Here is a 25,973-nt window from a genome sequence, read left to right as displayed (position 1 = left end):
GTCTGTTCTCCAGTGTCTGAGGATGACATTTGAGGACAAGTACAAAGTACAGCATCATTTCCCCAGTGTACTGTATCAGTTTCTAGCTCAGAGACTTACTGAACTAGGCAAGGCTCTGTGAGGTTAGTAACCCTGAGCAGATTGCTTGTTCAGTCTCCCTTTGACTCTTGAAAGTTTGGGTAGTTTTAGCATCCCGTGGCAGGGAGCTTCCACAGAAGAATCATTTTGTGTGCAGTATGCAACCTGCTATGGCTGGCTTTTTCACTCCTGTGCTGAAGGAGGTGGTGGATGCAGCACATTCCCAGGTGCCCCCTTCAGCCCTTCAATGAGTCTGTGGGTTGTGTCATGCTTCTGCTGTTGTAATCTGCATGAGAGAGGGATAACAGATCTGTGCATGATCTCAAAATGCAGTAGATCCACACACTTGCACAGTGAATTTTTTAGTGGTTTTTTTACTGACCTTTTAATTTCCATCATTCATTTAGTCTGAGTTTTAAACCAACAGCATTACATGGTTACTGAGTTATATTTACCAAGTACAGTGACACTAAAGTAAGGTATGCTAATGAGTTTTATATAGGGCAAACATTTTTTAAAGACTAATCAAACCTATAATCACAGAAATAAAATTATAAGAAACAGTTTTTATAGATATATGTAGTAAAGGCATATAACTTTTTACAGTTTAGATGCATTTTATTCAAGGCCAGACAGTTCACTAAACTTGCATCCTGAAACTGCTGTGTTGTACTTTAAATATAGTGATTCAACATATTCATAATTCTGGAAAAAATGGATATGAATTAAATCGTAACTTCAAAGGAAGTACTTGTGAGTCTTTGGAGAGAGAGGGAGTTTAGTTTTTTCAAAAGCACTTTTTTTAACTCTTGTGTCTCATAAATGCATGGAAACTGTAATAAACAGTCTTGTAAACTAATTTCCAGGGAAGGTTTGCTTGATCATTTTCAATATTTGCTCCAGCTCTTGGCTGTTACTGTCACGTTTGCAGGGAGGAGGTAACATAATGCAGAATTCATGCAACTGTTACTTCAGAAGCTCCTAGCATACAGCAGTGCACACTGAATTGTTTATAACAGATATACTTTCCAAAACATAAGCCCATGTGTTATACCATCATATGCTGTACAATCCCTCCTTTTTGTAAATTAACGTTATCAGGATTTTAAACCCCCGCTTACAAGCAGGTAGTATTGATACCTGTCTTAGTCAGAAATACAGTGTCACATGGTTCTGTAACCTTCACTTCATTGTCTGCCAGTAGTTATGCCTGTCCTACTACCTGACCTGAATTATTGTTGCAAAGTTTTATAATGGGCTCCACAATTTAGTACAGTACTTAGGACACTAAAGGAAGGTAGTAGTTGCCTATGATGACAAAAGTTATTTCTGTATAATTGGATCTTGCCATATCAACCATTTATCTTTCATTTTTATATAAACTTATTTATTAATGTGATCTGTATTAATCCCTATATTTGAGCTGAACTTTGCATATGCTAGGATATTTGAGGATTTTGGTTTTGAACTGTAAAATACATACAAATTTACCAGTGAGGAAAACAGATTTTTTCAATCATCTCTGTGCATCACACTGTCACGTTAGCAATGAACATAAAACTCAATCTCTACACAGACATTCAATGTATTCATAAATGATGGCCTCTTTTGCATACTGCACAGTTCATGAAGGTAGATTGCTTTTAGCACAAGTAGACAGATGCCATAACATACAAGGTACCATTTGTTTGTTCACCACTGCATGTAAACTCAGTGTGAGGTGTTTAGACTAGAAACTTAATCTAATTCAAAACAAATTAGCAAGAAAATTGGAAAGCAAAAAGCAAATGTTAACTAATCAAAAGCAGTAGTTGTGCTGAATGTGAACGTTTGTCCTGTCATGTAGAAGTAGTAATAAATTCTATTAAAAATTGATGAGGAATTTGCTGCCTGCTGCCCTAGGATAAATCTGCTGTTAAAGGCATGCAGCAAGGAAGCTGATACCATTCTTAAGTCAAAAGGGTGATGCAAACATTAGATTAGAACGGAAATTAGCATTTGGGACAGAGATACGTAGAGGTTTGAAGACCCTGCTCATACTTGACAAACATATACACAGATGTAGGGTGTATTTTTCCTCGTGTTCACCCACTCCAACACTGTGTTTATGAAGGATGCTAATGAAAGGATGCAGGCAGGTTTGTAACAGTGCTGACATGTCCTTTCTGTTTTCGGTTTGCAGCATATTTTTCCCCCAGGGATTTTATTTTTTTCCATGCAGAAAATGAGTTATTGTTTCTTGGGTTTTTTTGTCTCACTGTGTTATTCATGTTTATATGCAAAAATTCCTTGCATAATTATTTCTTAGGGTCATTGACCTGTCCTTAGGTAATTCTGTCTGTGTACTTCTGTCTCTGCTTCAGAACTAATCATAATAATGTATCTAGAAAATTTTTGTATATGTGGGGGGAGAGGGTGTTCCCTTCAAGATCCTGTTTTCCTTAGGTTATTAGGCATTTGTTGCTCTTCCTTTCCTTTACTATTGAAGTTCTGCTTTCCATAAAATATGTTTTCCTAGCTCTATAATTCTTCCATCCTCTTTTTTGCAAGGGAAAGATTTTGGGACCCCTGTGTGTGGGTATATAAGGTGGAGTGATGAAATAGCATCCCAGACTGCTCCCTGTCCCAAGAGGCTTGAGTGAAGCTCTGAGCACACCCTGGGAGCAGTAGCTCCAGTGGGTGCTGCTCCATTCAGTAACACTCACACTGTGGTTGCTCAGTGCATGGTTGCTGCCTTTTCTGTCTTCTGAATAATACCAAACATGAATCTGTAATGTTAATAAGAATCAAATAATGGAAAAAGAAAATTACTTGAATCTCAACTGGTCTTTGGGCATAGCTTCTGTTCTTTTTCCTAGTATAGGGAGAGTGCTTGCATGTAGCTGCCAGATGACTCTGATCACTTTTCTGAAGTGAGAGTATTTCATCTTTATTTTCTTGTATGAATGACTTCATTGGTGGCTCTGCTAAGTCCACTGTCGTGACAGTCAATGCAAGTGGGCATCTGTTCAGCTTCTTTTGAGGTTAAAAAATCCCCTTATGTTTTCAGAGTTAGCCTGCTTCTAGGACTATGTCTCTCCTTGAGGGCTGGTCCATGTGTGAGGAGTCAGGTTGCTGAGGGAACATAAATACCCAAATACTGCTCACACTTGTAAATGCAATTTTAAAATTCCTTAACGCCTCATTCTTTTAGAAAGTGCTTATCAATGATAATAACTTTTTTTAAAAAAACTCTGTGAACCATCTGAAACACAAACCAGTAGAAAGCCAAAACAAAAAAATTGAATGCTTAATTTTTTTGATACCCTATAAGTTAATAACCTTAATTATGGCATGACAGCTCTGGAAGGTGTAGACACGTATGGTTACTTCTAAAGATCTGCAATGGCAAGGCTTTGGAATTACTGACCCACAAGAATTTTGAGAGGGAGAATATTTTTGAAGGCTTATAGTCGAATTTTCTCATCATGGTTGATCTAACAGCTCAAGTAAAGTAAAAGATGAAACATTGTGCAGTAAGACAGAAGAAAATAATTACAGTGTTCTGGTTTTATTGACATCCTAAGACTGTCTAGTCAGGGCGTTTAGTTATCCCGCAGCAGAGTGACAGGATTTAGTAAAATTAAGTTTGGATAACACTTAATGCTATGTTTTGTACTTGTTTGTCAGTAGAGAAATGGCCGTAGTATGGTGGTCTGCTGTTAGCATGAAAGATAATGTTACCAGACTGGTGATTTCCTGTTTACTAACTCTTTTTTTTCTTTCTTTTTTTTTTCTTCTGGCATGTTCCTGACAATCCTCCTTACTTGTGGCAATGAATATTTTGATCCTTGTGAACTGTAGAGCCTATTGTGAAGAATGGCAGGCCTCCAACGTCTCACAGCATGCACTCATTTCTCCACCAGTACACAGGATCTTTCAAGAAGCCCCCTTTACGGAGACCACACAGCGTCATAGGGGGCAGCCTCGGCTCTTTCATGGCAATGCCAAGAAATGGGAGCAGATTAGGTAATTTCCTGCATTGTTTGTTTCAAATGATTTTTCTGTGAAATATAATGTTGGTATTGATTCATAGCAAGAGGTACAGTACTCTTACTGCTTTAATAAATCTCTGAGTATGCAGTAATTTTTTCTGGAGTTCGAGAAATTTGTTCTTAAGGTGCTGAATGTCTGTTAAGATTTTCAGGAAGAAAGCAATTAGAAGAGCACACAGAAAACACCCATGAATTTTTTACAACTTTAAAAGTTACAAAAGTAACAAAATATTCTTTCTTAATACTTTGAAAGGAACCCATGTATCCACCTCAGTTAAGTATTGGCAAGAAGTACAATAGACATACTATAAAAAAACAAAAGAATAATCATCCTATATGTGGAAAAGAACTGCTGTATTACATCTCATTATTCTAGAGGAAAAAACGGTTTTTTCAGTGACAAATTCAGGCAACTAAACTATAATTTTGTTGTGGTCCTGAGCTATATTTGTGCTTCTGTGAAGCAAATAAATTATGAAATATTTTTTCTTCTTCAAGTAAATTGTCATGTTGCTGCCTCCAGTCACCATTAATGTTTTATCCTGCTTTTATGTTATTTTAAATTATGCTTAATTAATTGATACTAGAGAATGAGAGCAAATCACAGCTTAATTAGAGTTTTTATTATTTTTTCAATCTCATGCCCTCCTTTAGAAGTGTGATAAACTGATCTTTGAGATTAAGCTATGAATTTTCAAGATAGTAGTCAAACCACTTATATCCTCCTCTGGTGTAATACCACTCATCATGTTCAAAAAAATCCCTTTTTACTGCTGGAGTTACCATTCCAGCTGAAAAAAGATGTATATCCTTTTGACTTTACTTTAGCAGCTGTTGCTATCACACAAGAAAAATGGCTTTTAGGGTGTGCAGTTGGACTACTGGATCAATTTCTGATTTCACTCAAGTCCTGTAGGCAGTATTTGCTTTTTCATTTTTGCCAAACCAAGCTTTAGTTAAGTTGCCAAGAATCTAACACGAAGAGGGAGCTTAAAAAAAATAGTTTAGTTAGACAAATCTGTGTTTAATCTGGATATGTAGTCTTTATGGATTATTTGTCAAACTAGATATATGTAAACTAAGTACAGGAGCAGCAAAGATGTGTTTGAGTACAGAGATGCCTGTACTCTCTCACTTGCCCTGTGTTGCCCTTAACAACAATTTCTAATTTTTCTAAGTATGGAATAGATGTATATACGGAGTGTATCATGGAATTCCAGAATGGTTTGGTTTGGAAGGGATCTCAAAGGATCACCTAGTTCCAACCTCTCTGCCATGGGCTGGGACTCTTTCCCCTTGGCCTGGTTGCTCAGTATGTCTATGCTAAACACATCTTTTTGCTTTGGATATGATAATGCCTTTTTTGAAACTCCTTATTTGATAGAAATACAAGCTACTTGTGCATGTTATCTAGTGGTAAAAAACAGAAGTACAGGTATATGCAATCATAATTCCTCTTTCTGCTCCTTTTCCACATCTTTCTTTCTTTTGTTCCTGCCATATGAGAATGGTTATTACTCATCAGGAAGCTGAGGTTTTCCCTGTTGAGATAATGACATCAGAAACAAAATAGTCAAATATGCTACACTGCATGAGACTTTGCTTTCTTCATCCACCCTCTTTCCTATACAGTTTTTCCTCTATTTGGTAGGTAGAAAAGTGGTATCAGAAAGATATCCTTGAAATACAAAATCATGGGAGGTAAAGGATGGTTCTTTTGTTAAAGAAAACCAGATTAAATTGAGACCTGCCACAAATGCATCTTCATGCTGCCTGAGTTTGAATGAAACTATTACTATAAAAATTGATTGAGAACCCCAGGAGGATTTTGGCGTTTTGGGCGTTGAACTTGAGTTTCTGCAGTAGTGGTACTGTGTAAAGTGCCAAAATACTTTAAAAATAATTTCTACTTGGAAATTTTCTGTTAACTTTATGTTTTGTAAAATGCTGTGTAAGGGAAAAAATTTTGAGCTATACCTTTTTTAAAAATTTTTTAGCAATTTTTAAATTCAGTATTCAGTTACCAGGATGATTTTAAATAATAGAAGTGATTTTTGGACCAGATTGTGAAACTACTGAAGGAGGGTTTAGCTGACAGATTTTTTTAGTTCAAGTATATCTTTACAGCTTCTACAGTCTTGTACCTCTGGAAACATTTAGCTGCTGCAGTTAATGATGAAGCCAGAGGTAATAAACTTTTTTTCGACCTGACCTAGCTGATTGCAGAAGGAATCCAGCTTTGTTCCATATTTATATTAACATCACCTCTGAAGAGGCTCCTGGAATGTGCAGAGCTAACTGAGGCTGGCCCTGCTGGTGAACTGCAGTAATAGCCAGGAGAGAGTTAATCCTTGCTTTTGCCAGTTGTGTTGATACAGTTATGGAGAAGTTTTGTTTCATTGTCATGAATATTATTTGAAAGGAATGATGTTTCCATACAGCATTCATAGTTCAGTAATGGTAATGACAAAGGCGATTTCTCACTATGGTCTTCCTCAGTTTGAATTATATTATCACTGAAATGAATTGTACAGTGTAGCCATTTCATAGAAAAGTAAGCTTTGGGAAAATGCCCTGTGGAAGGAATCCTTTATGCAAGTCACATGATTTTTTTTTTGTAATAATTTGAAGTAAGTTGGAAAGATCATGCAGTCTGACTCAGTACTAATTAGTGACTTTGATTACGGCTCACTTGGAGGAGTTCTCATTTGCTGCACCGCAGGTTCCCTGTATTAATTTCTTCTGTGGTGCGTTCCTCACAGCAGAAATGAGGACAGCCTTTTCCTTTAAACGCACTTCTGTAGGTTCCCTGTTATATTGTAGTCATCTACACCTAGCTTTTCATTACATGGCCATTCTGGACAGTTAGTAAAATATGTGGAGTACATTAAAATAAATAATCTATGTAAGAGAATGGCTTGGTATTGCAGTGAAATCAATTCAATACATTATTGAATGATTAAAACCTTTGAAGACTATGCAAGCAAGCTTTCATGCAGGTAAACTTGTCTGTAGAAAGGCTTAGAGAAATTAGGGAAATATTTTCATGGTTTTCATCATTGCTTATTTAAGCATCATTGTGCACCTGTGTAAAAATGATTAAAATGTCTGGGTTAATGCCTTAGTCTGGGGTTTATGCCATTAAAATAATGAACATAAGGCTCTACTAATGCCTTTTTAATTGAATCAAATAAAAGGATGCATTTATATCAGATGACAGCACAGTCAAGTTATTTTTAAAAAGCTTAAAATTATATCTGTTTAGAAAATAATTAAAACATCTGCAAACCCTTATAGATAGGAGCAGGTGGGTATTTAGCCCATTGGAAATGCATGTGCTTAATGATACATTTTTGCTTGCTCCAGCCAGTATACTGCATAAACCTTCTTGGTTCTGGGTATGTAGCTTATCTAGACTTACCAGAATTAATCATATCACAGTGGTATTCAAATCATCATCTTATATAAGTCTGAAATACTGCATTTATAGACTTGAATTGTACAGAGCCTCTTTGTCTTCATATTCCTGATTTACAAAGAACAGAATCTCCTTGCAGCTACATTTTCTGTCCCAAGTATATGGGTTTGTGGTACTAGTTCTGAAATAGTGCTTAGTTGTGTGTTATTACGTAGGTGATCTTCTTAGTAGAAGAAGAATTATCTTTGTCAGCTAGGGTGCTCTATGTAGTTCTGGGCATTGCATTTCCAATTGTCTTTTTTACTAGTAAATTCATAATACAAATGCTTTTATGAATTAAATAGGAAAAACATGACAGTATGAGTCCCATAATGACTTTATTTAAAGTATCAGTTTCTCTAAAAAAGAAATTTTGTAATTGCACCATGGCTTAAAACACAGTACTGCTTTCATGGCTTAAAACACAGTACTGCTTTAATTTTGTCTGTTTTTATTTTGTGAGATTGCTGAGATAACTGTGCCTTGCCTAGCTTCCATAAAGAAGGTAGACTTTGGGTCCCAACCAATGAGCTTGTTTTAACATGAGGATAAATAGATTGGGGAACATTTGTCAGTAGCTGTTGCACTTCATTTTACTAACAGAATCTAAAGAGCTGTAATTGCTAAATTGGATTACCTCTCAAAAAAGTATTTTAAAAGAGGGTTTTTATTAAAGAAACAATATGCTATTGTGTGCTATTATACCAGATGTAACAGTGCTGGCATAACAGCTTTGCTGCAAGTAGTGTTTTCAATGATGTTTTTATATTAATAAAATTAATTTTCCACAGTTTGTTAGAGATTTTTAAAAAGATAGCTGTCAAGTCACTACAGAGAGGACATCTCTTAGAGACCTAGCAAAAAAGAGTCACCTTTTTTCTGCTTAGCTTCAAAAATACAGCTGATCTTCAGGAACCACTTTCTGAAACTGTTTTCATGTGGCTTGAATTGCCATGCTTTTAGAAGCACTGATAGGTATTTAGCTTGCTTGAAATCAGAAGATTGCTCATTGTATAAGGAGTGCAGGTTAATTTTTTTTTTAATTAGTCCAAATCTGAGCATGACTTGCCGGGAAAATTCTGATTCAGTGTGGATTTTTAATAGAAAGCCAATATAAATCTGCATCACTGCTGGAAAATTTGCTTTGTGTGTGAGATGCATGCTTTGTTTGTGTTTAATTACAGTCTTCTGAGTTAAAATATGTGTTGCTAATAACTTACAAATTAATCTTTCTTTTTATATCCATTCTGTTTTCCATAAAAGGAAATTGTTTGTACTGAGGAAGAATTTGTTCCTTTGAAGTGTGCATGATTCTATGTGAGCCAAGTTAGACAAATATTTTAGAAGATGTGCAGATAATGAAACATAGCCCTAATGGTGCTTTTTTTCCCCAGAAAATCCAATTTTCTTGCTTGTTGATGGTGGTAGAACTTCCTGTTTCTCCTTTTATTTTTGGGGGCTTTTTTAATTTGCTCTACTGCTTTGCAAATGTTAAATACTTTCAGGTGTGTTGGTGGTAAGGCTGAATTGATCTCTGTGTGTTTAGCTAATACTATCATTTTTCAGGGATAGAGTTTTGGGATTTTTAGTTGTTCCTCAGGTTCTTTTACACCTTGTAGAAGATAATGATTTCTAGCAAGGATCAGGAGACAGCAGGGAAACTGGTGTCTTTTGAAGCACCTACTTTATATGTATAGGTATTTAATTTCTGGAGTAATTTTGGAGTTCAGGTATTTCGAAGTTGATGACGGAAGCATTACTCATACTGAATTACTTGTATGACCACTTCCTCCGTGTCCTTTTGCAAATCATTTGGCTCTTTATGCTATAATGATGGTGCCTTGATTTTCTTTTGTTCACTACAGTGTTTGTCTTCAAAGTCTGAAAAATCTTTGGTTCTTAAAAGCAATGTATATATGTATGTGTGCATACAATATGCATAAGCTTTTATGCGCAGGAATCTTAAGGATTGTGTAAAAATTAACAATTTCAGTTGACTTGAAGGTCCTGCATCACTCAAGCAGCCAGGTAAATTCCTCCATAAGGTCACAAATTTCACTTAATGGCTCTTAAAAGTCAGGTGTTCTACTGAATGCACTTGTATGTTGTGGACCTTGATTTAGATGGTTATAATACATCCCTTGACTTCACACATGGATGCCAGGGGAATTTCTATTTGAAGCTTCTGTATTTGCCATTTCTGAAAATAGTACTATACCTCTTGGTAGGACTTTAAAGCTTCCTGAAGATACATTTAGGTTACCACATTAGGTAGTCTGATTTGAAAATGTTAATTATTCTCAGCAACGTTGTATATCCAAGAGCAGCTAAAAGCGGTACTGAGGGATTTTAGGAACTGAAGCTGGGAGGGGGAGTTGGCTTTTAGAATTACAACTGGGATTGGAATGTCTGTCTTTCATTTTGGAAAATGGAGTTTTGCTGCAGTTCAAGTAAGTTTGCATAGAATTCCTATAAAGTAATCCTGTTCATTTTGTGGTTTTTACTGAGTCATAAAAAGTATGTATCAAGACTGCCATGGCTGTGATGGGTCTTTGACTCTGCTGTATAACTCAGTGCACAGTAATGATTCAGTTCTTTTCCATCTGTACAAAAGAGCTACTTGAGGCAATTCTGTTTAACTATTTTCAATTATTTGGATTATTTTTAAGATATTGTTCATGAAAATTTGAAGATGGGGTCGGATGGGGAAAGTGACCAAGCTTCTGGAACATCATCTGATGAAGTTCAGTCTCCCACAGGAGTTTGTCTCAGAAACCGGATACACAGACGAATCTCAATGGAGGTAATTCACTTTTCATATGAGGATCATTTAAATTGACAAGAGAGTTGGGGGTTGCTTTAATTGTTTGTTGTAACTGGTTGTCTTCTCAATTAATTTTAACCAACCATTCTGCCATATATTTCATGCAGAGAGCATTATTTTCATACTATTTAAATTTGTCTGCATTTGTCACACAGAACGATGGTTATCTTGCACTGTTTATGAACTGTTAATTTTGAAATCTTAATATGTTTTGAAACTTGAATTTTTGGGAGGAATTTTTTAAGTGCAGCATTTGAATAGCTTTCTGTTGCATTGTGTGCAAGCCACTGAATGTATTCGAGAAGATACATGGTTTAGACATTTTTTTAGTTAATAGTTTTTCTAGTCTTTGCAAAAGTAATGGTACAGCAGCAGCGATGGTCTTGACTGCTTCAGCCTTTTCCTCTCTTCCTGTTTTTTTTCATGAACGGAACTTTACAGGATGGTAAACAAAAGGAGGAAAAGTACCTTATGAATAACTGTGCACATAATTTCCTTTATTTATGGGTCTCATTATGAATACTAGCCACCCTTGTGCTTGCTTTGTTGTCATTTCCCTTGGTGAACTAAAACAGAACACTTCCCTTTTTCTAGAGTGTATAAAAGTTGCAGTTATAATGGTGTCTTTGTTACAGAAGCATGTAGAATTTTGTAGTTGCTGTTTTTAGTATACATAGCAATAAGCACAGCTGTTAGATTTTGAATCTTCATTCAAGGTTCATATCAAATACTGGATTGAGAAACTGATTTGGATAAGTTACAGTAGAGTGTCCATGCCAAAAATCTTTTATTTGTGAGGCATTCCGTTATGCTTGGAATTCCAAGGCTCCAAGCATATAGTGCAGATATGATTTCAAAAATGTGTGAATTAGTTGTATTAATTATTTAGATAGTTTCTTGCACTTGAGAGGTTTTGTATTCAAATTCTTCAATTTCTATGTTATTTGATCTAAGACCTTTGTTCTCCTGGCTTTGTTTGCTGAAGTTCACTTGGGAGAGCAAAAGTGGGTTTACTGGTTTAAGCAGGATACTTAAATTAGGGAAAGAAGTCATTGTGAAAACCTGCTTATCAGAATGTATGCTGGAGAAACTAAAAATTGAGGAAATTACTTTAAAGGATTATTTACTTTTTTTTCATTGTCTGTTTCTTCTCCATTTTGAAATGCATATTTAGAGCAGGAAAGAAAAAAAGAAATTAGTGATTCATAATGGAATTAACAAACTGAAATGGAAATTCATCAAGTCTTCCAGAGAAGGCTAAGAACCATTAAAGGATTCTCTTTTGCGTTGGAATTCAAGAACTCCAAAAGAAATTAGTAAAGATCTCAGGAATAGTAAAGGTCAGGAAATTCCTGTGTAATTTTTAAGAAGGTTTGTTTTGGTTTTTTTTTCGAATAGAAGCATCTTTTCATTTTCCTCTCCAGTTGTGAAACAATTCTAATATTACTGTTTAAGAGGCTTTGGGAAGCTTTTAAGTTTTGTTTATGCAATGCTAATTTTCTCACTTTCCTCCAAATTCCAAATTTTTGCTTCTGACTGTTGAAATTAGCATTATTTCTTCATTGACGTGCTCAGTCAACAAGAGAACAAATGGTTTTTTGGCATCTATTCATGTATATTCTGTGAGAATTCTAATGCTTCCCTCAAATCACTGTGGTATTGATGACTTTTCCTCTAAGATTCCATGCTGATGTGTGCAAACAGTCTCAGTTCTGAATTTTAAGAATAAGAGATGGTTTTGGTTGACTTAAGTATGCTTTTTAGAAGTGCTTGGCAGATTAGGTTGGATTTGTACCTGTTTATGCATTCCAGAGGGAGTAAAATGCAACAATCTCATGGCTTTGGTTAAAATACCTTTCTAATGATAATCTTTTCAGTCAACTTTCTCATTTTCTAAGTTAAAAGGCTTTAAGTGGTTCCGTTTTCGGCTTGTATTTTCCTCCTTCTCTTTATCCCATGGGTCATTTTCTGTCAGTTTTGACAGATGGCAAGAAATCTCAGATTCTAATTCTCTATTAATTTCTGTGAAAAATGCTTTGCATTGGGAGACATTGGTAATGTATCCACTGCTAGTTTAAAACCTCAATATCCATATAAGTGTTCAGTTGCAAGGTGTAAATCCACAGAAGACCCAGTTTTACTCATTTTGCTCCTTGTGGAATGGGATCACTTGCTTCCTTGACCTTTGGGGGAGCCGAAGGAAGGTTTCTTTTGTCTTGTAAAGAGTTGTGCCTGTATGCCTTGTGGGATTTGTGCTGTGGGGCTGGCTGATTCAGTAGTAGCAATGAGGTGATATAAAGAAAAAGAAGCAATCTGTGTTGTGAAGTAAGTTTCTGTTATTTCAGTTTTATTTTGATGGCTGGCGATCTGTTGTCTCTAGACATTGGGTAGCCTGAGGACATCCTCCCTTTATAGGCATTTAGGATGAGTTATAGCTGTATGCTGTACATTGCAGGTTGGAGTAAATTAGTACATGTGTGACAGCATGTTTTTGCTGTAGTCTGCTGAAGTCATTAGCCCCAGCTGAAATCCATTGTAGAAGATATTTGATTAAACATGCACAGCTGGATAGCATGATAAAGCAATATTTCTTGTTCTTCCTCACTAAGATGAATGTGCCCATCATGCTATGTCTGTGTCCTTTGTGTTTAGTTTGACCAATATTTGCTGTATTTATAGTGGTTTGGTACATAATTTCTTGGTTTTATATATTTGGTTCTTTCTGCTGAATTGACAGAAGTCCTAATTAGTTTTGAAGGTAACTAATCAGGTAAAGTTGAAACCTTGACACATCCTTTTTAGTTACAGGAGCTTTGTATATATAACCAAATTTCTTCTGCTCAGCTTGAACTTCCTCTAGAATTCTGACTGTTAGCAACCCAACCAGGTTTTATTAAATGCTTGCTAAAAATACACATACTGTACTCAAAGAGCTAATTAGCAAAAAAAAAAAAAAAAGTAAAACAATTATTATTCCTGACACATTTCGTCCATTAAAATACACATTCTGATTTTTAGTGCCCATCCCCACTGCACTGCCCATCCTAAATAATGCATAGCTACAAATAAAATGTTGTCAAAGAGCAGATGTATTCTCTGCTGCAGAATAAATGAAAGATTCTGTTGGGAAATAAACTTGATCTTTCCAAAATTTTCATTATATTTAGAAAAATACAAAATAGACAGTGGAGAGAGAAATTAAAAACATGTTTGTTAAGCAGAATCTCCATAGCAATTGAAAGTTGAAATTTCATAACCTTAAATTGTCCTGCTTTAGGTAGAAAATCATCATACTGCAATGTAACCTAAGTATGAAACATTTTAAATATGAAGTGGTGATAGTGCAATGAGAAAGAGCCCTGCTCTTCAGTGAAAAGTCTGCTGGGGTGAAAACTTTCCATGCACAGTAGCAGCAGTGGAAATGCCAGCTTTCAGTCTGTTATATCCACCTCCCCATTCCCCCATCAATTATAATTTAGGCCAGCATGACAGAGAGATGATAATGTGGTTGCTTCTGAATTCAACAACGCTGCAGTTGTGGTTCGAGATTGGGTTTTTTTTAATGATTGTTCCTTGTTATCATGTGCTTAGAAGACAAAGACAAAATACCAGAGTCTTATTGTGTTGCCTAGATGAAGTTTATTTTGCTTATAATCCACAGGCTACAAATTGTCAGTAAAGCAGCTGCTTTTTCTTTTTCTTTCTCCTTCCTGCCACTCGTTCAGGCAGGAACCATGCTGACAGTAGGTGTGAGCATCTATTGTGTGAAGAGTTTGGCTTCAGACAGCTGTTAGGCTTTAATTAAAATGTCTGCTACTCTTCTGCTAATATGAATGATTATGTATTAAGTCAGTAGAATTGTTTATCAAACAAAGTTGATGGAATATCTTTTTTGAAGTGTCAGTGATACAGCTTAAGAATTTCTACATGTGTATCTCTATCTTAAGTGTAGGTGCTTTCATCATGCAATGAGAAACATTTCTCCCGATTATGGAACTATAGCTTAAAGCATTTTCAGTTTGATTTTGCTCTAAAAGAAGTAATGCATTAATATAAATAAAGAAGTAATGCATTAATATAGATTCATGTTATAGGTTGTAAGTGTTCACTGGGGGCCCTGTGCCCATGCAGTGGACTGTGAGTGCATCATTAAGAGCTGTGGTGGATAAAAAATAAGGAGAAACAGTCTGTGCAAATTGAAACATCTGTTTCCCTTTCCCAGAAGTCCAAGGTCTGTTAGTTGTCTTAGCATGTGAACTGGCAGAGGGCCATGACCCACTGTTCACCAGCCTGTTTCCCAGATATTTTATCCTGAGAAACAGTTCTTATCCATCTGACTGTCACATTAGTGACAGAAGTGTGTTCCAGATCAGACTGCTCCTGCCACACTGCTATGGGGATCATTCTCCCCTGAGAGGATTAGCTGCAGGGTTAGTACTTGTAACTGAACAGAAGGAAATACAAAGGCTACATACAAATTGATGCTGTAGGCAGGTGTGTGCTGTCATGGTCACCTTCCAAAACTAAGAATCTAGATGAAAAATAAGTTTTTTTGGAGCTTCACTCTTTACCAGGGTATAACTGCTTAGGGGGTCTTGACACACTGCCTGAGTAACTCAACATGCTGTTGGTCTATCTGGGCAAGCATACCTTCTCCTAAGAAAAATACACAAGATTAATTGATATTTCAGTTGATAAAACTGTGAAGAATTTGTTCATAGGCTTCAGATTAGAATGTGGTTTGTAGGTCCCCATTCTCATGTGCAAATAGGGCACTCTCGGCTCCATTCAATTGTTTAAATGCTTGAACAGCAGGCTGAATGCAGTACTGACCCAGGCTTTTGGTCGTGTACAGTATTTTCTTCTGCCGTTAGTTTTGGAAGGAGGAAGCCACTTTATCCAAGATAGCCTGAGCATTCAGCCCTAGGTATCTTGCCATCCAGGTGGCTTCCTTGTATACCAAGCAGCCATTACTACTTGCGGCCTCCTCTGAGCAAAGTTTCTTCCTTCCCCCTTCCTTCTGTTCTTGACAGCTGCAGAACTGTCTGTGCCATATTTACTGGGTTTTGTCAAACTTGCTTCTCTCTGACTCTTGAGAAAGAAATAGCTTCTCTTCTCATTGTCACTTCTATGAATCTAAGCACATGATCACCTACCCGAAGATTTCAGTACTAGACAGAAAAAAATAATGTAGCTGAATACAATCAAGACTTCTTTTGATTTTCAGTGGTCGCTGCACTATCTCCATTCAGTCATGCTTGCATCGTTTTTCTCAACCTTTTTCAAGGTTACACTAGAAAATGCGTTATCCTTCTTATAAACTCCCACTTTCACATTTCCATGACCCTTGGTGATTTCAGAAGCCCCCTTCTAAAAACCCAAATGCATATTCTGAATTACTAGTATGGTTTTGATTAAGCTGATGGACCTCCTTTAAATGGCAGACTCATTTCTTCTGCCGAACACTGTCACTGCAACAAGTAAAGGAATTTCAGCTTAGGTAACAGATGACTTCAGCATGCCTTTTACTAGACTTTTTAAAGGGTAACTGCCTTTGTTATCAGCAATTAGCACTTTTTTGCCCTTCTGTTGAGAACCTTTGTCATTCTGGTGCTAAAATTCTTGCATTCCACTTGCAAATATTCCCTTAGAAAAGTTACTGCATTAGGCAATGTTCTGTCTGTAAGGATGGAATATATGCTTTTTTGGTTTTATGTCTTGGGTTCCATTTAGGAGTAGTCTAGTATTATGTTGGAAGAGTTCAATCATCTATAAAACACATCTCTTACAATGACAGAAATGCATCAGATTAGAAGTCAGTCATGGGGTGCAGTTTCATACTCTGCTCCAGCCACAATTAAGTCCAGGAAGTTCAGATTTCCCATTTTCTTATTCAAGATGTTGGTTTGTTTTTAATTAGCCACTTTTTTCATGGGACTTACCTTTTGGTACTTAAAGCATTGTTGATGATGTAAATGCCAGTGTTAGTAATTAATATTACACAGAACTGTTTTAAGTTTGTGTTTTTGCAGTGGTATGTTCTGTTCCTCTTTTTTCTTCCTCTTGGCCTTGTTTTTCTTACAAGCTGGTAAGCTACACTACCTTTTTTCCTTTCAGGGCAGTTTCTCTTGTTACTATATTAAAAAAACTGATAAAAACATAGAGAAATCCATGTTTTAAAAATCAGGAAGGTGTAATAGTAAGTGAGGCAGAGCTTGCTTTATTATTTTCTGTTCCTGCCCAGCACCTCCTGTTGAGTCACACAGCCATAGACCCTGAATTTGAGCGGGGTTTATATTGAGGTTAATGCTACGGAGTGGTATCTTGATAGGTGGCAATTTAGCAGGCAAACAAAATCAGACATGATATCTTTATAGTTGTTATTATTTTTTACATTCTTCCTTATATTCTCCACGTTCACTTTGTGACAAGCTTCTTTCTGATGCAATGAAATAATAACCAAAACAAACAAAAAAATAAAAACAAACCAAAACCAAAGCAAAAAACCAACCAAAAAAAAAATTAGAAGAATTTTCAGGTGTTTCTGGTATAATCTGTCACAAATTTCATGTGTATTTACTTGCTGGAAGGAAAGTTAATGTCTCACATTTGATTTTCATTTCTCCTTTCTCATATTTTTCAAAACTGGTTTTCTGACGCATGTATTTGTTTTGTTTGGTTTCATTGGATGTGAATAGAAGCTCCTGGAATGCAGTTTGTGAACACTGTATTTGTGCTGAACAGTTCAAACCTTTCTCTTTAAAACTACTGGAAGAGATGAAGCAAATAAAATAACAGCCTGTGGTTTTTTCGAAAAATGTGTGAAAGAGCAGGTTTTTTCAGCTAGTTGGTAGCCTAAGCAGCATATCCATGAGAAGAAAATTCTCACTAAAAGTATTTTGAAAAAGTAAGTGTTCACAATTCATATTTTTGCCTGCTTAAATAAACCTATTGGCCTGTAATTCTGTGCCTTCAAAAATACTAATTGTTGCAAATACTACTGAAAAGGTGCTTAGCGCATTTCCTAAGTTTTTCATGGTGCTAAAGTAAATAAAAACAAAGATATCTGCTTGCAATACTTGTTTCTATGCTTTTAATTTTTATATTATTCATATTTATTTAATATGCTTATTTGAGAGCCATAGCTACTGTAGATATTGGCAATAACATTCTTCAGCTACTGGCAGAAAAGTCTTTGCTTTGCTGATTGATGATAGTAGATGTGCTGGGAAAATGTGACACCTAGTCCCAAACCAGAGATTTAACCATAGAATTTGTAATATTAATATTTCACAGATGAGGCTTGGCTCCTTGTCTTTGCCTGGCATGTCAAAATCCAATCTGACAAGCTGTTGTTTATGTTGGACAGGAGGCAGAGAACATGCATTGTCTGTGGTCACTGCTATTTCTTCTGAGTCTGAAATGGCCTGTGGGCTCAATCTCATGATAAGGTCCCTGAAAGTGCTTTCTGTACTCTATGAGCTTATTTGGGAAAAAACCTTTTTATTTAATTGATGAATGAATTCCACTGTATTTAGGGTCAATTCTGTCCCAAATGTAAAAAAGCCCCTTGATTCAGTACTCAAAATTGATGCTTTCTCAAATTGTGCTGCATTTCAACAGACTTGCTGAAAACCAGCACGGATTTATGGTGTGAGATCTATCCTTTGTAGATGGATCTTAAGTTTGTATTTTCATTATTGCTGCTAGCAGAAGATGTTCTTTGATGACCCTTTCCTCAAATTTAGCAGAAAAGTAATTGAATACTTGTGATTTAATGTTTTCAGTAAAATTGTAATAACAATATTCAAGTATAAAGGAAAAATCTAATACTCGGATATAAATCAAGCTGCTAACACAGAAAAAAAATTCACTTTATGCATCATAATGAAATTCTAGCTAAACCTGTCAGTTGTGTGGGGGACTGATGATGGCTTTATATACATATAAGGAAGACCAGTATAGATAACTCATCCCAGCTGTTAAAATAGTCTTTTTGGTTACGCTAATTGAAGACTATTTATAAAGGTATTAAAATAGTGTGCTGCAAGGTTTCTTTTGGTGCATGTGTATGCTGATGTTTTTCTTAGAGATCTTGAAGGTCTACAGAGCTGTAACCAAATAATAGTTTTTTACAAATATGTTCTCTGGTTTGGGGTTGGTTTTTTGGGTTTTTTAATATATTTATTTTTGCCTCTAGCAATCTTGTTGTATGTTTTAATTCTGTAGAGGATCCAGTTGGCTTCAGCTGTGCTAACTGTCATTTGACAAAAATGCACTGAAATTTGATAACACAACCTTCAGAAAAAAATTCCACATGGTATCTGATACTAAAATGATGCAGCAAGTACATGCTTAAAAGCTGTATATTAGAATGTTTAAATTCTTACTGGCCCAAACTAGTGTCTTAAAATTAATTTGTTTGCTTTGTGTATCATGAGGTAGCACATAATACACATTCTTTGTTAAAATAAATGCAAGGAAAGAATAGTGTAAAAATTTGGTTGGTTTTGGAGGTTCTTTTACAGTAAGCATATAATGAAGTTGAATTGTGTTGCACAGAGGGTTATATGATGCAGTGTCTTAGATGTCATTAAGCATTCTCCAGTGAACAAAAGCACAATGAGTTACTAGTGAACAGCCCATGGTTGCAGCTGAGATGTCTGACTGGTGCTCACTAAAGCTGGTGAGAAGGCCAATTCAGACCCATGCTTACACAGGAGCATTTTCATTTGCTCCGTGGTGGATTGTTTGGGCCGCCAGGCTGATGTCTGTAGACTTGGAAGAACAATTCTTTTTTCTTTGTGAGGCTGTAGCAGAATTTCATGGATGGAATTTAGCAGAATCAACTCTTAAAAGATAAACTAAAATTTAAGGGAGAGGTTACCAACAAGTTGTCTGTTGCCATATAGTAAGTACATACCTTACGGAATGGTTGGTCCGGAAATGTAGCTCACCAATAAACGGAATAGCCAAAGCAATAAGAATTATAAGGTATATAATGGTGTAGCTTGGCAGTATAGTTTGTGTCATCCACTGACAGCTTCCTACTCCCCTTGGCTCCTAACCTTGTATCTGTGGATTATTAGTTCCTCTCTTTGGAAGGAGTATTCATGAGACTTTCTTACACCTAGCCCTTTCTACAAAAGCAGTGGGAACATCTGGTCACAGGCAGTGAAATACTGGCTTTGGAGATACTCAGCTGTTGGGTTTGTTAAATGAAACATTCAGTAAGAGTGAACTGAGGCTGGTGTTTATCAGGGTTTTCCCTTCAAGTTTTTCTGACAAAAAAATCTTCCTTTTCTTGCTGCAGTTGCAGTTGTGATTGTGGTGACAGTCTGAAATGGCCTATCAGTTCAAAGATTAGCAGCACTAGTAGTCAAGTAGGTACAAGAGAGACTTACTGTTGGAGCAAGAAAGAAGCACTCTGCAATTTGGCACATTTGTTACAGGTTAAAAATAAAAGTAGCCTGGTTTTCGTTTTTGCTTTTTGTACTGTAGTTTAAATTGGAATTGGAAGACCTCAACAAAGCCTTCCCTGGGGCAGTTTTCTGGTTTTGTATTTTTTGTGTTTAATGATGTTTTTTCTGTTTCATCATAAATATTAGTGTTTATTTTCTAAATATTCTATGTAAGTCAAAGACATAATGACTTGACAGCAGACAGAAGAACTTCACATAAAAAATGTGAATGTTTCAAGTTGCTTCTTTTTAGAGCAGTTTAAATATGTAGAGTTCAAACATTGTCTATCCTGAGTTAGAATCATCTTTATAAACTTCAGTGAAATTAACTGAAGTGTGTAGTGCATCTTGGCCAAAAAAAAGGTGAATTAACGAAAGTTAATCCATAAGTTTTTTTTGTTATGATACCTGATTTAAAGTGGAAAATGTTAACAGTGTTCTTTCCACAAATAAAAATAGGTTTATTTTTTTGACAGGGTTGAAGAGGAGTGAAAAATTACGTGTTGGTCAGGAATGAGACTTCCTGAAATGTGTCATAATGTGGCACTATGTAGTATTAAATGAGTCAAGTCAGGCAATTATAAAAGGGAATAGCTGTTAAGTTTGTATTATGGAAATAGGAGAAAAGGATAGGTAGCTAGGGAAGAGGTCGACAGAAGTGAAAGAATGTGGTAACAAAATTCTAGTATTAAAGCCTTGTGAATGATTTACTATGGGTGGCAAATGAAGAAGCTGATGTTTGCAATACTACTTTAGGCCATCCTGAAGAGGACCAGAGGTAATGAAAAAAAAAGTTAGGATTTTTGCAATTTACTTATATGTGTGAAAACCAGGCCAAGTTTGGGGGCAAGGTTGTATTTTGTTTGTTTGTTTGTTTGTTTGTTTACATTAAATATCAGAGTTTAAGTTGGAATTCCTGCCTCCTTTTCTTGTGCCCGAGTGTAAGTAGTCACTGGTAGATGGAACTTCCACATCAAGTTACAGCAACACAGGTGGATGTCAGCCAGATGCAAGAGAACGGTGGACAAGTGTAGCTCTTCTTTGCTGTAGCTGGCATTAGAAATAGATGACAAAAATAAATACAAGTTAGGGTCATTTGTCTCCACAGAAAACAAAGTGGTGTCATTGTCACAAGTGCTTTCGTGTTTATCTGCCATGAAGCAGAGTAGGACAAATGTGAAACTCGTTTCAGAACAAATCATAAAAATAAATTCATTTCTTTGCCAGTAATACCAGGAGTAAAGCAAAACTGAGAATAAGCATTGCATATGAGGGTAGAAAATATATTTTTAAGTTGTAGAAGGTGGAGGAAAATGCCACAAGCATTCCAGTTCCCTTAACAAATCAAATGGCGGCTGAATGTGTTCTCCAGAGCATAATCTGGAACTGGATCAAAAAATAGCTCATTAAATAACATACAGTTAACCGTAGGCATTTGATCATTTAGAGTTCCACATTTATTGAATATTGATATATTCGGTTGCAAGTTGGCCTTAAAGCTAAATATAAAAGAATTAACTAGAAAATGCTATGGATTGACAAAAGCTTTTTCATAAATTTGACCTCATTTGGAAAAGTAAATCTTAAGTGAAATACGAGAAAATAATACCATTTCAATTCTCTAAAAGATTATTTGTTTTACTTGAAGTACTTTGTTGCCCCTAAAAGCTAAGGTTTGACATTCCAGTAAACCCTTGCTTCTTAAGAGTTATAAGGAATGTACCCAGATTCTCTCTCTTAGAGTTGAGAGAATACCACTTACACCACTTACAGATCTGTTATGTTTTAAAAAGGATATATAAAATAACATATGGAGTTGCTCTAATTTACTACCTTCAAAAAATTTAGAAGATTTATGAAGGGATGCGAAATTAGTGTTAAAAAAGGACATTTAACTTGTACATTGTAGTGCTGAGAGTCTCAAAAAGCCTAGTGAAAATTCAGTCCTGCCATTAATGTTACATGTTTCCTTATGGCTTCTTTAAACAGCATTGTAGCAAGATACTTTATAACTTGGTTTAGGTTTTTTTGTTTTTTCTTTTCTATGGGAAGTGCTAGCAGGTCATTATATTCCTTTGGTCATTGAAATAAGTGTGAACAAAGTCCTCTGTCCAGAAAGTCTCTCATTGCTTCGCAGAATTCCACAGAGATTTAAGACAATTAGAAATTCTTAAAAATCTGTTTCCTCCTGTTGCTGGCCCTCTAGCCTGGTGTCACACCAAATCAGCAGCAAGCCATGTGGTTTAGAAGAGCAGGTTTTGCTGCTGGTGAAGCAGCCATAGCAGGGTTGCAGTGGGATGGCTGCAGGACAGAGAGGGAGCAGAGGTGGTGATTGCATGGAACGGGCAGGTCCAGGCTTCCTGCACCAAGGCCAGACTCGCCCTAAAGGCTGCTCAGCCCCACCAGGGAAACAGGCTGCTTCCCCTGGGCTTGACAGCTGACCCAGCTGGCCAAAGGGCTGTTGTGTGCCATCTGGCATGGCACTCGGCAGTAAAAGCTGGCGCAGGAGGGAGGAAGGAGGTTTGTGGCTATGGCATTTGTCTTGCACTTCTTGAGCCACGTGCATGCTAAGCCCAGCTTTCCAGGAAGCCGTTGGACACCTGCGTGCTGAGAGGAAGCTGTGAATCAGTTCCTTTTCCATTCTGCTGGGGCACACAGCTTTTGCTTTCCCTATTAAAGTGCTGTTACCTACACCCACAAGTCTCCCCACTGTCCTTCAGTCTTCTCTGCATTTTGTGGGAGCAGAAAGTGAGCGCCCCGCTGGGTGAAGACTTGACTGTTCACCAGGATCTCCTACAGTGGGACAATCACAAGTGTCCTGCTGCCATCAGATGACCAGGCTGCCTGAGTGTCAGCAGACTGCCTGGTCTTGAGCAGTTAAGGCTCAAAGTTGGTAGGTGTGTGGTAGGTTCTTGCTGTTCTTTTAACATTATTTCAGTTAAATTAACTGGGTTTTTCAACTGTGTCAGACTGATGTAACTTTAGTTTCCAGTTTTTCTATTTAGCCACTAGGAAACGTTCTGCTTATTTCTCTCATGCACATCTAATGAATCCCCTTTCATGTTACTGTATTGCATTTAATTATAATTGCTTGCTTTTCCCAAGAGGTGGTTGCTTCAATTATTGCAAAAACTGGGAGAAATTAAGGTGGTACAGACAAATACGTCATCATAATTTCCTTCTTTCAGGTATTTGGGGTTGTAGTCTAAATTACTTTCTTCCATTTTATCTATTTTAGGGAGTTAGGTAAAGGAAAATTGTAATACAAAGAAGACTTATATAATTCTATAATCTTTCAAATATTGGTGTCATGAAAGGTTTCTGGCTGGTAGGTAGCAATTTTAATGTATGGTTTTAAAAAGGAAGTCTTGGCTTGGTTGACATTCTAACATAGCCAAATAAGCATGAGTTTTGGAAGTATTGTAGTGTAAGTCATTAGGAGGAAAAATCTCTAAACTACCTAACTGCAGTTTCCATCAAGTCATTATGGTTTTCTCACAGAAAAGAACCTTTCTTCAGCTCAAGAAAGTTAAGGAGAATAGATACTGTTTTTATTTTATTTATAACATGGCAAAAATTTAGGCTTTCAGCACTTAATACTCTTTTTTTTTTTTTTTTTCTGAGGGGGGAAAAAGAGCTCAGCAGAAAGAGACAGCTCTGCTGTCATGTATTATCTACTACATTACCAATGTAGGGAAAGAAATGTTACTAACATCAGGTATTCTAATTCTAAAAAAAAGTCTCTTTTTCTCTTCAGGTTGGGGTGTTGTGATCAGGGTTCTTTTAAAGAAAGACATTGCAGGAGAGTTGCATTGAGGTGAGGGTTGCATGGAGGTGAGGGTTGTTGTTTTATGTAAAAGTGGATTACTGTTTTGGGGGGGGGGGGTTATCCAAATTGGAACAGATTTTGGCCTTTGCAGCAGTAAGTACTTAGGCTCAGACTGTACTCCCTACTGTGGAGCACCAAATGGAAGCGTGCAGCTGAAGGTCTTGGTTTATAACTCAGGATGTCACATGAATCTCTGAAGTAAAGTCATGGGGCCCGTTGCAAAAATGGCATAGGCAGAGGTTTTGAGAATGAAGGAATAGGAACTCTAGTAGAATTACATCTACCTCACATTATCATATTTTCCGTGTCTAAAATATTTTTATCTTGTTTCTGTGATAGCTAGGCTTCAAAGTAAGGGATTGATTCTTTGTAGCTGTGTAGAATCTTAGACTTTGCTTCGTTTCCCTTGCACTCCCTGTGAAAAGGTGTGTTCAGTGATGGCAGGCACAGTGCACACTTACTGGCACACTTTTCAAATAGTCATTGCAGCCCTAAAGGCTGCCTTCTTCCTATATACCCATCAACTTCATATGCTTGGGGCTGCTTCTTGGAGGCTGTGGAGGTGGGTTTGAAGCACCACTTCAGCTGTGCCAGCCATGACTGCTGTGAGGGGAGAGAGCATGCACATGGAGAGCTTTGGGGTACAATCAGGTCAGTATTTCTTGAGGTCTTGGAGTTGAGGTCCATAACTTCAATATCCCTGTAAACATTTTCTGTTAAAATCCCTATAAACACACCTTTTAAACAAGCACAATGGGACAGTGAGAGCACTGCAAGAGGTTTCTGTGCCACAAGAGTTAATAGGTAAGAGTGGGAAAAAGCTATTTTGTCACAGAGTTTATAGGATAGTGGTCATATCTATTGTGTTCAGGAAGTTATATTGAAAAACTCAGCTCACTGATATTTTCTTTTGTTCTATTGCTATTTGTGAAATTGTTCTTGAGCCATCAGAAAAAAAGCAAAAAGCCACTATATTGGCCCAGTGCTGATGTTGTATTATGTTAGGAAGGTGAGGTAGAGACTGATGCTGATCCTTTTCCTGTCATCCCTGTCTTGTTCCAGCAGTTTTGTGGTTTTACTCTGCAATGAGATGTCAAAGCTGCTCTAAGTCAACATGGCACGCCTTTCCTTGTGCTCAGCTGTTGTGAACAGCTGCCAGAATTTTCTGAAGAATGCAATAAATTATAGGATGAATTTTTTTTTTTTCATTATCTGAAATCCTCTTCAGTGGGAGAGAGGCATTAGCAGAACCTGGCAAAAACAAGGAAAATACTGTAGTGGAAAATACTGTTTTACTCTAGGGAATACTTGCAGGTCCTGTTACAATATGTTGGTTCTACCACTCTCCCAAAAACCACACAGGCAGTCTTACAGTTGCCAATGTTTTAAAAAATTTAAAATATGCAAGTTGAAAATGAGTTAAGAAACGAGAAAGTAGGCCAGAACAGAGCTATACCTTCTGTTTTCTTTTAATTTAGTTTTAAAATGTTGGTCAAAGCTGCCATTCTGTAAACAGCACTTTTTTTGTTTAAAGACAGTTTTAAAATTCTGTAGTAGCTAAAAAATTTACACTAATTTTTCCAGATGTGCAAAGAAGCTCATGTTGGGCAGCAAAGCAGAAGCTAACAGGCTTTGTGCTCTGTACCTAAGGAAGTGTGAGAAGCAAAAGGAGAACAGGAGGATCAGCTGCCAGAAATTAGAGCTTTGCTGGCCTCTATCCAAAAAATTCTGCCTATATGGGGTGGCCATAGTCAATAGCATATGTAAATCATCCAGGGGGATATATATTAACACTTCAGTGCTACCTGAGATTCGACTAATTCCCAAATTACATAGATTTTTCAAAGTCTATCTCTTTAACTGGTGTTTTCCGCTTAGCTTTTGCTCCAGGTATGTGTACAGGTCATGTATATACACGGTTCAAATACATTCTCTTCACTGAAAGCTTAGCAAGTTGTTCACCAAGATCTCAAAGTCTTGAAAAGTCTGACGATCCAGTTCTTTGTCAGCCTAAGCCAATTTGGCTGCCGGCTTCCCGGGCTTGCCCTGCTGTGCCTCCCTTGCCCTGCATTCAGGCTGTGAGCTTGTCTGACCTTACCCTGAACCTGTTTGGAGCACAAAGCTGGCAGGAAGCTATGCACTTTGCCTGAGAGTTTCTTGATTATTTAGCATGCTGAAATAGTTCAAAGCTGCTGCAGACATGAGTAGAAGCACATGGTCAAGCCTGAGGGGAATCGAACAGGGATGTAGCTGCCAACATTTGGGTTAGCTCAGGATGCCCAGCTGGAGG

The 25,973-nt window shown here is 36.9% G+C and overlaps 1 protein-coding gene across 6 annotated transcripts in view; it reads left to right on the top strand.

Moving 5' to 3' along the window:
• CDK17 (cyclin dependent kinase 17) overlaps positions 1–25,973 on the top strand; it is a 92,803-nt gene that overhangs the window by 45,837 nt on the left and 20,993 nt on the right. For all 6 annotated transcript variants that reach the window (XM_084205324.1, XM_084205319.1, XM_084205323.1 and 3 more), the window contains exons 3-4: positions 3,922–4,086; positions 10,239–10,372. In XM_084205324.1, coding sequence (XP_084061450.1) covers positions 3,922–4,086; positions 10,239–10,372 — 299 coding nt within the window. The remainder of the gene's footprint in view (positions 1–3,921; positions 4,087–10,238; positions 10,373–25,973) is intronic.

This window comes from Fringilla coelebs (assembly GCF_963513975.1).
Source record: "Fringilla coelebs genome assembly, chromosome: 5".
In the NCBI taxonomy this organism is placed as follows: domain Eukaryota; kingdom Metazoa; phylum Chordata; class Aves; order Passeriformes; family Fringillidae; genus Fringilla; species Fringilla coelebs.
This window is presented reverse-complemented; position numbering and strand designations above follow the sequence as displayed.